General features: G+C 40.4%; 1 protein-coding gene across 6 annotated transcripts in view; it reads right to left on the bottom strand.

Annotated features, from left to right (window-relative positions):
* Amn1 (antagonist of mitotic exit network 1 homolog) overlaps positions 1-12364 on the bottom strand; it is a 77700-nt gene that overhangs the window by 26466 nt on the left and 38870 nt on the right. For all 6 annotated transcript variants that reach the window (XM_033763621.1, XM_010628536.3, XM_010628534.3 and 3 more), the window contains 2 exons: positions 12191-12247; positions 10831-10942 (listed from right to left, as the gene is read on the bottom strand). In XM_033763621.1, the coding sequence (XP_033619512.1) occupies positions 10831-10942; positions 12191-12247 (169 nt within the window). The remainder of the gene's footprint in view (positions 1-10830; positions 10943-12190; positions 12248-12364) is intronic.

The following is a 12364-nucleotide window of genomic DNA, read 5'->3' as shown; positions in this document are numbered from 1 at the left end:
TCACATCTCCCTCTGGCCTGCCTGAGCCCAGCCCAGGGGTCCGGGTAGCTGCCCCCTACCTTGCAGGCACCGCCATTGCTGCTCCAGGACTAGGAAGGCAGCTGCCACTGAGCCCCGCTGTCAGATCTGATTGTGACCATCCTTGTACCCACTCCGCAGAGGCATAGCTGGTTATAAAGGGTAATTTTCTGAGCTCCCAAATTTGAACACCTTTAAAGAAAGGGCAAGGAAACCTGTAACAGAACTGTCTGAAGTTCAACCCTGCAGAAGTCAGGGAGCTCAATTTGGTCCTTGCAGCCTGAGGTCAGTCTGCTTTGCATAGGTCTGCAATTGGCTAGGTGAGATGGGGATTTGGTTCTGCACATGGCTGCACACAATGTGTATTATGACAGCAGAGATATAGTCTGAAAGATGCCTTCCAAAGTCATTTTTTATCCTTTTCTTTCTTTTCCTCATTCCACTCTGTAAATTCTTTTTTCTGTCCTCTTTCACCAACTCAGTATCTTGCTCCACCATATTGTCCCTCACCTCCCTTTCTGTTCCTGTTCCTGCCCTGACTCAGATTTCTTCTTTTATCATTTTTTCTTTTTTCTTAATGTTCTGTTTTTCTATCATTGTGCCTCACTCAAGGGTTAGTAGTTTCAAGGGAAAGTGAGGCCCTGTTGCTTTTAAGGGGATATATTTTTGTCCTTATTCTTGCAGTCTTTCTATCCCTTTTGAGTGTAACAGTGTCCTAAAGATTGTGTGGTCATTCTGTGTTCTCTGGCTTCACTTGAAACCTTCTCCAGTTCTTTTCCTTGTTTACTCTTCTCGTCCTAACTCTGTCTAGGCCCCCATCCTAAATGGTAAATATGCTATGTTGAGTTTGTTCACTGCAAACATATTTTGGTTTTAATTTAATTTAATTTAATTGATTTTAATTTAATTCACATGGTTTAGGGGGTCATAGATTAATGACTACCACAAGTGGTCAATTTGCAAGTGATAATTGATCCTATTGTGTTGCTGATTGTATCAATTGGGATAAAGAATAGGGATTGATTTGACGAGTTGTTTTCTCTGATATTGTGAAAATGAGAATGTCCATGAGTCATTAGAGAATCAAAAGCTAAAACACAGGAAGATTTAATAACCCAGAGATTGAATCAAGGACAACCCAACAGCAAAAATAAAAATGAGAAAACACTTAAGCAAGACACAAAGACAGACTTCCAGTTCACCAATGGCAAACAGTAGGGCAAAGGAGGATGAAAAGTCTGATAGTGAACCTCCAGGGCACTCAGAACTCACAGCACAGGAAGTAAAAAAAAAAAAATTGATCAATCAGGCTCTAGAAAAATTCAAAACAGAAATAATTTCCCAGATAACCATAGAGATGGTGAGCAAAATGAAAGTCACGATTCAAGACTCTAGAACAGAAACTGACAAAAAAATAGATGAGCTCAGGAACGTAATAGAAACCATGAAGGCCCAGAATAAGAAAGAAATGGAATCCATTAAACAGATTCAGAGATATCAGGAGGTTAAAAACTATTGAAAGTGTATACAACAGAAAAAAAAAGAATGCAAAGACAGAATCTCAGATATAGAAGATAGGATCGCAGACAGTGACCATGAAAAGAGAGGTCTCTTAAAAACAGTAACAGATCATGAGAAATCAATCCAACAACTCCTAGATGATGCAAAGCAGAATAACATAAGACAGATAGGAAGTAGCAGGAGAAAATACAAATGACTTAAAAAAGCTGTTCACAGAATTAATGACAGAAAACTTCCCAAACAGAGCAAAAGAATTTGACCTGCAGATAAGTGAGACATATAGGACTCCAACTAGCCATGATAAAAAAATCTATACCTAGACATATAATAATCAAGATCCCAGAAACCCAACAGAAGAACAAAATACTACAAGCAAGAAGAGAAAAGAAACAAATCACATATAAAGGAAAGCCCATCAGAATCACAACAGACTTTTCAACACAAACCCTCAGGTCAAGGAGAGCCTGGAGTGAGGTATTTCAAGTCCTAAAAGAAAACAACCTCCAACCTGGACTGATGTATCCTGCAAAACTCTCTTTCAAAATGGATGGGGAAATAAGATACTTCCATGACAAAGAACACCCGAGAAACTTCATGAACACCAAACCAGCACTACAAGGAATTCTAAATAATATCCCAGAAAAAGAATGAAGATCACAACACCATGAGGCCCAACAGAGCAAATCAAATAGTCAAGGCAAGAAACTAAAAGGAGAGGGCAAAAAATTAAAAAGAGCCATCAAAAGGACAATAACATGATAATAAGAAGTCAGTACATATCAGTTATAACCATCAATATCAATGGCCTCAATTCACCAGTGAAAAGAAATAGACTGGCAGAATGGATTAAGAAGCAAAATCCAACAATATGTTGTATACAAGAAAAACACCTAGTGCAAAAAGAAGCCGAAAGACTGAAACTGAAAGGGTGGAAAACAATTCTCCATGTGACAGAGCCCAGAAAATAGCAGTGGTAGCAATCTTATTTGCAAAGTAAATTTCAAACCAAAACTGATCAAGACAGACAAGGCCACTACATTCTTGTAAAGGGAACAATTCAAGAGGAAGAGTTGACAATCATAAACATATATGCACCAAATATAAATGTGCCCAACTACATAAAACAAATATTAAGGAACATGAAAAACCAAACAAGCACAAACACAATTGTAGTGGTGGATCTAAATACTCCACTATCACAAATAGAGAGATCATCTAGGCAAAAAATCAACAACAAAATACTAGAATTCAACGAAGCTTTTGAATGCATGGACTTAGTAGACATCTATAGAGTGTTCCACCCCACAAAATCAGAATATACATTCTTTTTGCCTGCACATGGGTCATTCTCCAAGATAGATCACATACCAGCTCACAGAACAGGTTTGAATAAATGCAAAAGAATCGAAGTTATTTTCCCTGTATATTATCAGATCACAGTGCAATAAAGCTGGAAATCAATAGCATAAGAAACTGTAGGAACTTCACAAACACATGGAAATTGAACAACACTTTCCTGAACAATCAATGGATCACAGAGAAAATTAAAGAAGAAATCAGACAGTTTTTACAAATAAACGAAAATGCCAATAAAACATGCAGGAATCTATGGGACACAATGAAAGCAGTTCTACATGAAAAATTCATAGCACTGAATGCCTACACTAGGAAAATAGAGCAAGCTCAAATAAACAGCCTAATGATGAATCTTAGACTACTAGAAAAACAAGAGTATGAAAAACCCAAAGCTCGAATGAGAGAGGAAATTCTAAAGATTAGAGCAGAAATCAATGAAATGGAAACAAAGAAAATGATACAAAAAATAAATGAATTGAAAAGTTGGTTTTTTGAAAGAATGAATAAAATTGATAAACCCTTAGTAAATCTTATCAAAAAAAGGAAAGAAAAGGCTCAGATCCATGCAAACAGAAATGAAAAAGGCAAAGTCACAACAGATCCAACAGAAATCCAGAGGATCATTAATACCTACTTTGAGAACCTGTGCTCTAATAAAATGGAAAACACAGAAGAAATGGACAGATTTCTATATACTTATGAAATACCAAAGATGAACAAAGAAGATAAAAACATTTTAAACACCCCAATTACAATCAGTGAAATTGAAAATGTAATTAAAAACTTACCAACAAAGAAGAGCCTAGGTCCTAATGGATCCACTGCTGAATTTTACAAGACATTTAGAGAAGAACTACTGCCTTTACTCTTCACACTTTTCAATGAAATTGAAAGGGAAGCAATACTTCCAAATTCATTCCTGGAAGCAAGTATCACTTTGATTCCCAAACTAGGGAAAAACACAGCAGAAAAGGAGAACTACAGGCCAATCTCCTTAATGAATATAGATGCAACAATCCTTAATAAGATATTAGCAAACAGAATACAGAGGATCATCAAGAAGATCATACATCCTGACCAAGCTGAATTTATTCCAGGGATGCAAGGATGGTTCAACATACGTAAATCAATAAATGTAATACACTATATTAAAAAGTCAAGGACAAAAACCATATGATCCTATCGACAGATGCAGAAAAAGCATTTGACAAAATTCAACACTCATTCATGATAAAAACTCTGCAAAAAATTGGAATAGATGGTCTATATCTCAACTTAATAAAGGCTATCTATGAAAACCCAACAGCCAACATCATATTAAATGGCCAAAAACTGAAAACCTTCACGTTAAAATCAGGAACAAGACAAGGATGCCCACTATCACCACTCCTCTTAGATACAGTTCTGGAAACATTAGCCATAGCAATGAGACAAGAAAAAGAAATTAAAGCAATAAAGATAGGAAAGGAAGAAGTTAAACGGTTATTATTTGCTGACGATACGATACTATACATTGAAGACCCAAAATACTCCACCAAAAGACTTCTAGACTTAATTGACACTTTTAGCAGAGTAGCAGGATACAAGGTCAACACCCAAAAATCTACAGCCTTCTTGTACACAAATAACAGACTCACTGAGAAAGAAATTAGGGAAACAATTCCTTTTACAATAGCATCCAAAAAAATGAAGTATCTAGGAATCAACCTAACAGAAGAAGCAAAAGACCTCTACAATGAAAACTACAACACTCTGAAAAAAGAAATTGAAGAGGATATAAGAAAATGGAAAGATCTCCCCTGCTCCTGGGTAGGAAGAATCAACATAGTGAAAATGGCCATACTACCAAAACTGCTATACAGATTCAATGCAATGCCAATTGAAATTCCAACACTATACTTCACAAAACTAGAAAGAAGAATCCAAAAATTCATTTGGAACCATAAGAGACCTAGAATAGCAAAAGCCATCCTAGGCAACAGACACATGGCAGGGGGTATAACAATTCCCAATTTGAAACTATACTACAAAGCCACTGTGATAAAAACAGCATGGTACTAGCAAAGAAACAGACCTAAGGATCAGTGGAACAGACTGGAAGACACAAAACCAACTCCAGATGTACTCAGCTACCTCATCTTTGACAAAGAAGCTGACCATCCCCACTGGAGGAAAGACAGCCTCTTTAATAAATGCTGTTGGAAAAACTGGATCTCAACCTGCCAAAGATTAAAACTAGACCCTTATCTTTCACCATGCACTAAATTAAAATCCAAGTGGATTAAAGATCTAAATATTAAAACAGAAACACTAAACTTGCTGGAAGATAAGTTAGGCAGAACTCTTGAAGACGCTGGCATAGGAAAAGCCGATGAACAAATCCTCAGTAGCATAGGAACTAGCAGAAAGAATCAACAACTGGGATCTCATCTTATTAAAAAGCTTCTGCACTGCAAAAGAAACCATCAACAGAACTAAGAGACAACCTACAATGTGGGAAAAGTTTTTATCAGCTGCTCCTCAAAGGACTATTATCTAGAATATATCAAGAACTCAAAACAATCAGCACCCCCAAATATAAAGACCTGATTCAAAAATGGGGATCCAGGGCTGGGGATTTAGCTCAGCGGTTTGGTGGCCTGCCTTGCAAGTGCAAGGACCTGAGTTCAATCCCCGGTCCAAAAAAAGGTGGGGGGGCATCTGAAATGAACAGACATTTCTCAGACAAAGTAAAAGCAGCAAGTAAATATAAGAAAAAATGTTCCACATCACTGGTCATTCGAGAGATGCTGATGAAAACAAAACTGATATTCCACCTTAACCCACAAAGAATGGCTGCTATCAAGAAATCACACAATAACAAATGTTGGCAGGGTTGTGGGGAAAAAGGAACCCTTGTCCATTGTTGGTGGGTGTGCAGACTGGTACAACCACTGTGGAAATCAATATGGAGATACCTCAAAGAGTTGGGAGTAGAGGTTCCATTTAACCCAGCCATCCCTCTGCTGGGTATCTTTCCACAAGAATTAAAAGAATCATATCACAGTGACATATGCACATCTATGTTTATAGCAGCACAGTTTGTAATAACTAAAACTTGGAAATAGGCCATTTACCCATCAGTTGGAAACTGGATAAAGAAGATGTGGTTTTTCTATAAAATGGAATACTACTCAGCCATAAAGAATGAGAAATTCGAGTCATTCATAGGAAAATGGATACATATTGAGGATATACTCCTAAGTGAAATAAATAAGTCACACATGTGTAAATACCAAATAGTTTCTCTGGTGTAAAAAACTATAATAATATGTAAGATCTTAATGAGATAATTGACAATGTGAAGTAGGAAGAAAAGGGCTAAAGGTGTAGGGAAAGTAGGAAGGGGAGGGGAAGGGGAATAAGGGAAAAAAATGTGAGAAAATGAAAAAATGGAAATAAAGTGTTTGTAGATGGGGAGGGGAGGAGGGGTGAAGAGAGGGTAGGGACAAGGGGAAAAAATGAGAACCAAGCAAGACCTGTCATGTAAAGGTACAAGATCCCAACAATGAATGTAACTGTACTGTATACCTAGAATATACCAATAAACTCAATTAAAAAAAATATTGACTTTGCTGAACTGTACTTTTTTGATAGAACTTTCTAAATACTTCATTATTATCCTTTTTTGGGCTTTTTAAAAAACAGAATGACATCTGTTTAATGCTTATTATTTTTAGAGGTGAAATATACAAAATATTTAGCAGGTGCTCCTATATGTAGATACATAGCAAAATCTCTTGATAAACTGTAGATACAAATCAAACACATGATTGGGCATTAAGTTTTGAATTAAATATGCTTGAGTTTTAAATTTTTACATAAATCTAAGTGAACAGGGCTGGGGATTTAGCTCAGTGGTTCCAACCACTGCCTCGCAAGCACAAGGACGAGAGTTCAATTCCTGATACCAAATAAAAAAAAAAAAAAAAAAAAAAAAAAAAAAAAAGTTGGTATCAAGTTCTCTATTCTATCATAGGGTTAAGGCATGTCAGTTAAATGTAATACCAGTCTTCTTATGAACTAATGGGGTAATCACTAGGCATAGCTTAACTATAACAGATTAAAACAGCACCATCAAATGCAAAATAAATTTTGATTTTAAAACATGTTAAAATTTTGACACGAAGCAGTAAATCCAATTATTTAGCTCACAAAAGTGGAAAAGCATCTCTACTTCTTGAACATATACTTGTTCAAGGACTATGCTGCTTTCCAGGATGAACAGTTCTTAGAGGTCAGGTATGATTTTTAAATCACAAAGATGAATTGAGTTGGTAGCAGCGGGGCGTGGTGGCACACGCCTGTAATCCCAGCCCTCAGCGCTGAGGTGGGAGGTGCACTGTCAGTTTGAGACCAGCCTACAAGGCAAGACCCTGTCTCAAAAATCTGAACAAACAAAAAAAGACTTGAACGAAACTTTGTGCCCTTCCCCTAATCTGCTGGAGTTTCAGTATGGTTTGTCCTCTTTGAAACTCATATTGCAAATTTCTGAGAAGATAGCAGAATGGTGAACAGTAGAGAAAGCTTATATTGAAATTCAGACACTGGAATATAGCACAGAGAGAGAGAGAGGAGGAGCAGGGAGGACTGAACTGAGAACTGAAGTCCACAGGGAGAGCACAAAGAGAAGTACCACAATGTGGAGGAGAGAGGTGACAAGTGGCGATTTCTCTCTGAGCCCCAGCTCGTGCCATGGGAGGGTGGCTCAAACCTGCAGAGGTTCTGTGAGTACTGCTGACCTCAGAGGCCTCCATGGAGTAACGCCCCAGTGGAATGGAGCAGTGGATGCTGGGGACTGCACTGGCGAGTAATTTTTGTGCTTTGTTTGTTAAGACAGCATCTCATTATGTAGTCCAGGCCAGCCTCAAATTCCTAATCGTCCTATCTTAGCCTCCTACTGCTGGGACTCCAAGGATACACCACCATGCTATCCTTCGACTTTTTTGGGGGGTACCGAGGACTGAACTCCAGTCCTTGTGCTTGCCAGGCAGGTAGCAGAACCACTGAGATAAATTCTTGGCCCTCCTTGGGGTTTTTGATAATTATTTTAAGCACTTTGCCTAATGATAAGGTTTCTGGTTAACTGTATACATTCTTTCTGAATTACTATCTATCAAGATAGAGGGGGAAATATCAATTTAATCACTTCTAAACACTAACCGCAAGCTTAAGTTAAAATTAGCAAAGCTTGATTTTATACTTGCTATGTAGCCAAGGCATCCTCAGACAAATATAAGAGAACCCTAAGGTGACACTTCAGACCAGTTCCAGGACTAGAGGTACCATGTACCATGCCAGAATGAGGCACCAGCCAGGCATGGGATGCACGCTTATAATCCCAGCCCTCAGGTGGCTGAGGCAGGAACATCGCTATGAGTTCAAGGCCAACCTGGGCTATGTATTGAGTTCAAGGCCAGTCTGAACTGAACAGTGCGACTGTTTCAAAAACAACAAAACAAAATAACCCAACAGAATGAGGCACCTACCAGACTGCCTGTTCATGCCTTTCAAAGGAGTGGATGAAAACGGATTTGAGGATCCATGGTGCCTACTCTACTTTAAAATAGTGTTAAGGAGGAGAAGGAGAGCTGGCAGCTGGAGAAAGGCTGGGCATGGGCGCACAGCCTTGTAATCCCAGCTCCTGTGAGGCTGAGGCAGGAGGACTGTGAGTTGGAGGCCAGCCTGAGCTAAACAGTATGACCCACCAAAAAGGAAACTGAAAAAGGGTTTAATTTCAACTGTGATGGTGTGCTGAGGATGCTGTTTCTTCTCCAGCTCGTAATAAGGACTCTACCTGTGCCCTCCGAGCTTGAGAGACACGGTATATTAATATCAAACAAAAGGGCAAAAGGCTATCGTGCTGGCTCAGGCATGAAGAGAGGCCAGCGCTGAGAAACACGGGCACTCTTCCTGCTCAAACCATGTTTCTTTCCCACAGGCTCACACAGCTGGAACCAAGCTGCCTTACACAGGTATTTTGCCTGTGAGAGCAACCTGGAGAGCAAGGAAACCTGAAGAGAAGGGACGGAAGTGTCCTGCCAGGAGCTGTGGGCAGAAGAAAGCACGGCAGCTCGTCAGGGGAGCACAAGTGCTTGTGTCCAGACCTTCGGGCAGGACACACTGTGCTGACAGTGACGAGGGCAGCGGCAGCAGGTGGGATCTCAGAAGTGCCCATGAGCGGGTCGGCGCCGTGCCAGTGATGGTGGTGTCACCCCATTATTCCTTCACCTCTCCTCCTGCCCTCATCCAGGAAGCAGGCTTTTGCTCTTTTGTTTGATATTAGTATGCAGTGTCTCTGAAGCACCAAGGACTCAGTTTGAAAGACAGAAATGAGTCCATCCTGTGTGGCACCAATGGCGCTGGTGTCCCTTACTGACCACAGCCCTCCCCTACAACAAGAGCCTGAGCAGGGCAGCCAGGAGCTCCAGCTTGAGCTTGTTTGGACCCTGAAAGACATCTAAAACATTCTGCAACTGCAAGAAGAGGGTATTTGTGATAAGAAATGCCAAGACATCACAGAGTGCCAAGAAAAATCAGTTGCAGGAGTTTGAGATTTCATCTTGGTTCAGGGAGAAGTTAACCCCTGCAGAACACAGTTGTGATTAAAACAGTGCAACCCAATAATTAAAATAGTGTGCCCCAAATAAGAGTCACATGATGAGTATCTCTTGCTTGTTCAGCTAAATGCACATACAGTTTACAGGGTAGATAATATTTTCAGCAGGGATTCTGAAAAAGATATACTAAGGGTTATACTGTAAGCTAGTAAGCATTAGAGCTATCAAGCATTCTATTTAAGAACAGCCCACGTAGCTGGGCGTGGTGGCGCACGCCTGTAATCCCAGCACTTGGCAGGCTGAGGCAGGAGGATCACTGCGAGTTTGAGGCCAGCCTGGGCTACACACTGAGTTCCAGAGCAGTCTGAACTACATAGTGAGATCCTGTCTCAAAACACAAAACAAAAAAGACATCCTATGTTAGAATACAATTTTCTGCCTTCTCACCTAGAATGTGTACACAAAATGTACCAAGTCTCATTGCAATGAATTCTTCTGCCCCTAAATTATGTTATTATTATTTATTTTAGTGGGTTAAAATCATCCATGTTACAAAATTCAAACCAAAGGCTACAGGGTGAAATCTTTTTCCAGTTGACCCTTTATAAGTTTCCCTAGAGACAACTATTTATAACAGGGTTTTTGTTTTTGTTTCTTGGCAGGGTTTCACTCTGTTCCATGCTGCCCTTGTAGGTGTACACTAGCATGCCTGGTATATTAACAGTTCCTTACATGTCCCTTTTGGCTCTAGTTCTGGAGAAATGAGGCTAGACTTTTGGTCGAGGCCGGTTGTCCACACATAAGAAGAGATAAACATATCAGCCAAGGGACTCCCAGGAGAGTAAGAACCTGCAGAATGACTGCTTCCATGACAATCAGAGGCCTGGTCTGGATGGACCAGGCAGAACTACTGACTTACAGGAGGCCCAGGGAATGTTACAGTTTCTGTGGTAGGATCTAGCACTGCGTTTCCATTGTACACACTCCCATGGGCTATGGCTGCTTTATGCTTCTTAGGGAAGAGCCACACCAGCTTGAGTACAAGTCATTCTGAATTGAAAACGTCTGATGTACTTAAGCATGAGGTACAGTATCACGGCCACAGACACACAGGCGGTGGATACAGAGCCTTCACCACTTCTGCCGCCTCCACCGTGACCCGTACTCATGGAGCTCTCTCTGTGCACTTAACACTCATCCCAAGGAAGCCATGGCCTAAGTACGGTGACATGGCTGCTTTACGGATGAGGAAACAGTCCTGGGAAGGACGGAGGATTTCCTGTAGTGAACAGAAGATGAAGCCAGGATGGAAACACAAGCATTCTATCAGACTGACCTGTTATTAGCGGGCAATCAAGGAAGTGTAAAATCCGGATGTGAGGACAGTGAGTGATGATGGCCTTCAGGGCAGCATCAGTCAGGTGAATACAGTGTCCCATGTGAATCTCCTAGATACAAAAGAGAACCAAAGAGGAAAACTGATCAGCAGGGACAGTGTGAAAAAGTGTGGGGACCCTGATACACACGGAGCTAAGCACTTAGCTCAGTAATACAGTGGACTGACTATTCATTTCATCTTTATTTTGTTATGAAGCCTAATTTTTTCATAAAATAAAACTTACAGACATGAGTGTTTCTAATTGAAAATACACCCTTGTAAGAGCGAATATAGGTCTCCCATGTTAGTCCAGACCTTGGGAAACAGAGCCGTTGTATCTGACAAAGCTGAGCATGTGTTGGCTGCACACCCAGCGATTTCACTTCCAGCTTTTTGTTTTTTGTGGTTTTTTTTGTTTTGTTTTGTTTTGTTTTTTGGTACAATGGATTGAACTCGGGTCCTTGCGATTGCAAGGCAGGCCACCGAACCGCTGAGCTAAATCCCTGGCCCTCACTTCCAGCTTTTTAACCAGAGAGATGAAAATGTGTCTGAACAAAGACACAGATGTCTACAGCAGAACTTACAAAGCCCCAAATGCCCACTGCCTGTGGAAAGTATACACAAATTACAGCGCGCAGCAACGAAAAGGAATGCGGTGTTCCCACACGTGGCGGCACACACAACTCTCCCAACATCACGCTAAATAAAAGGGGTAATGAAAAGGAAAGACATAAAACAGTGGACTATGAAGTGCACACATCTGCTCTTGGATGGCCTTTTACATGGCTGGATGGTGCTGCTGTCTGGAAGGACGGGATGAGAAAGGGTCAGCTGTCCGAGAGGAAGTGTCAGTCAGGCACAAACTCCTCAACAATGAGGAGATCAGCTTTCACAAGCATCACACATCAGGAGACCCCTGGATCTGTTAGAAGCTAAAACTTTTAGGAAGTAAGATTTTCACTGGGGGCCTAGTGTGGTGGCACACGCCTGTAATCCCAGCACTCGGGAGGCTGAGGCAGGAGGATCGCTGTGAGTTCCAGACCAGCCAAGGGCTACATTGTGAGTTCCAGGTCAGTCTCAATTACATAGTGAGACCCTGTCTCAAAAAACAAAAAAAAAATTTTTTTCTCTGGGATTTTTAATGTGCTTTCATTTTTTCACTTTACTGATTTTTATTTACTCTGGGAATAAAGAGGTTGGGGCAAAAAAAATTCCGTGAAATATCTGATTGATAAGACACTGGTCTACTAGGTTTAAGAAATAATTTCTGGGGATAACAAAATTTAGTTGCCATTATTGTTATAGCTATTTAAGTTACCTCTAATTTCTTGGCACAGAGCCCACTAACAAGCGCAACCACTCCACTGTCGGATACCTAAGCAAAGGGAAAAAGAAACAGCCCATGAATAAAGATGAAGAAAGCAGAATTTTCTAAAATTTACTAATTGTTTGGATTAACTGCCTTCTATGCATCAAACACGAGTTTTCCTCA

Source organism: Fukomys damarensis, unplaced genomic scaffold, assembly GCF_012274545.1.
Source record: "Fukomys damarensis isolate Sample0158 unplaced genomic scaffold, DMR_v1.0_HiC HiC_scaffold_15, whole genome shotgun sequence".
NCBI classification, from domain to species: domain Eukaryota; kingdom Metazoa; phylum Chordata; class Mammalia; order Rodentia; family Bathyergidae; genus Fukomys; species Fukomys damarensis.
The sequence above is the reverse complement of the archived record's forward strand: the minus strand, read 5'-3'. Positions and strand labels throughout refer to the sequence as shown.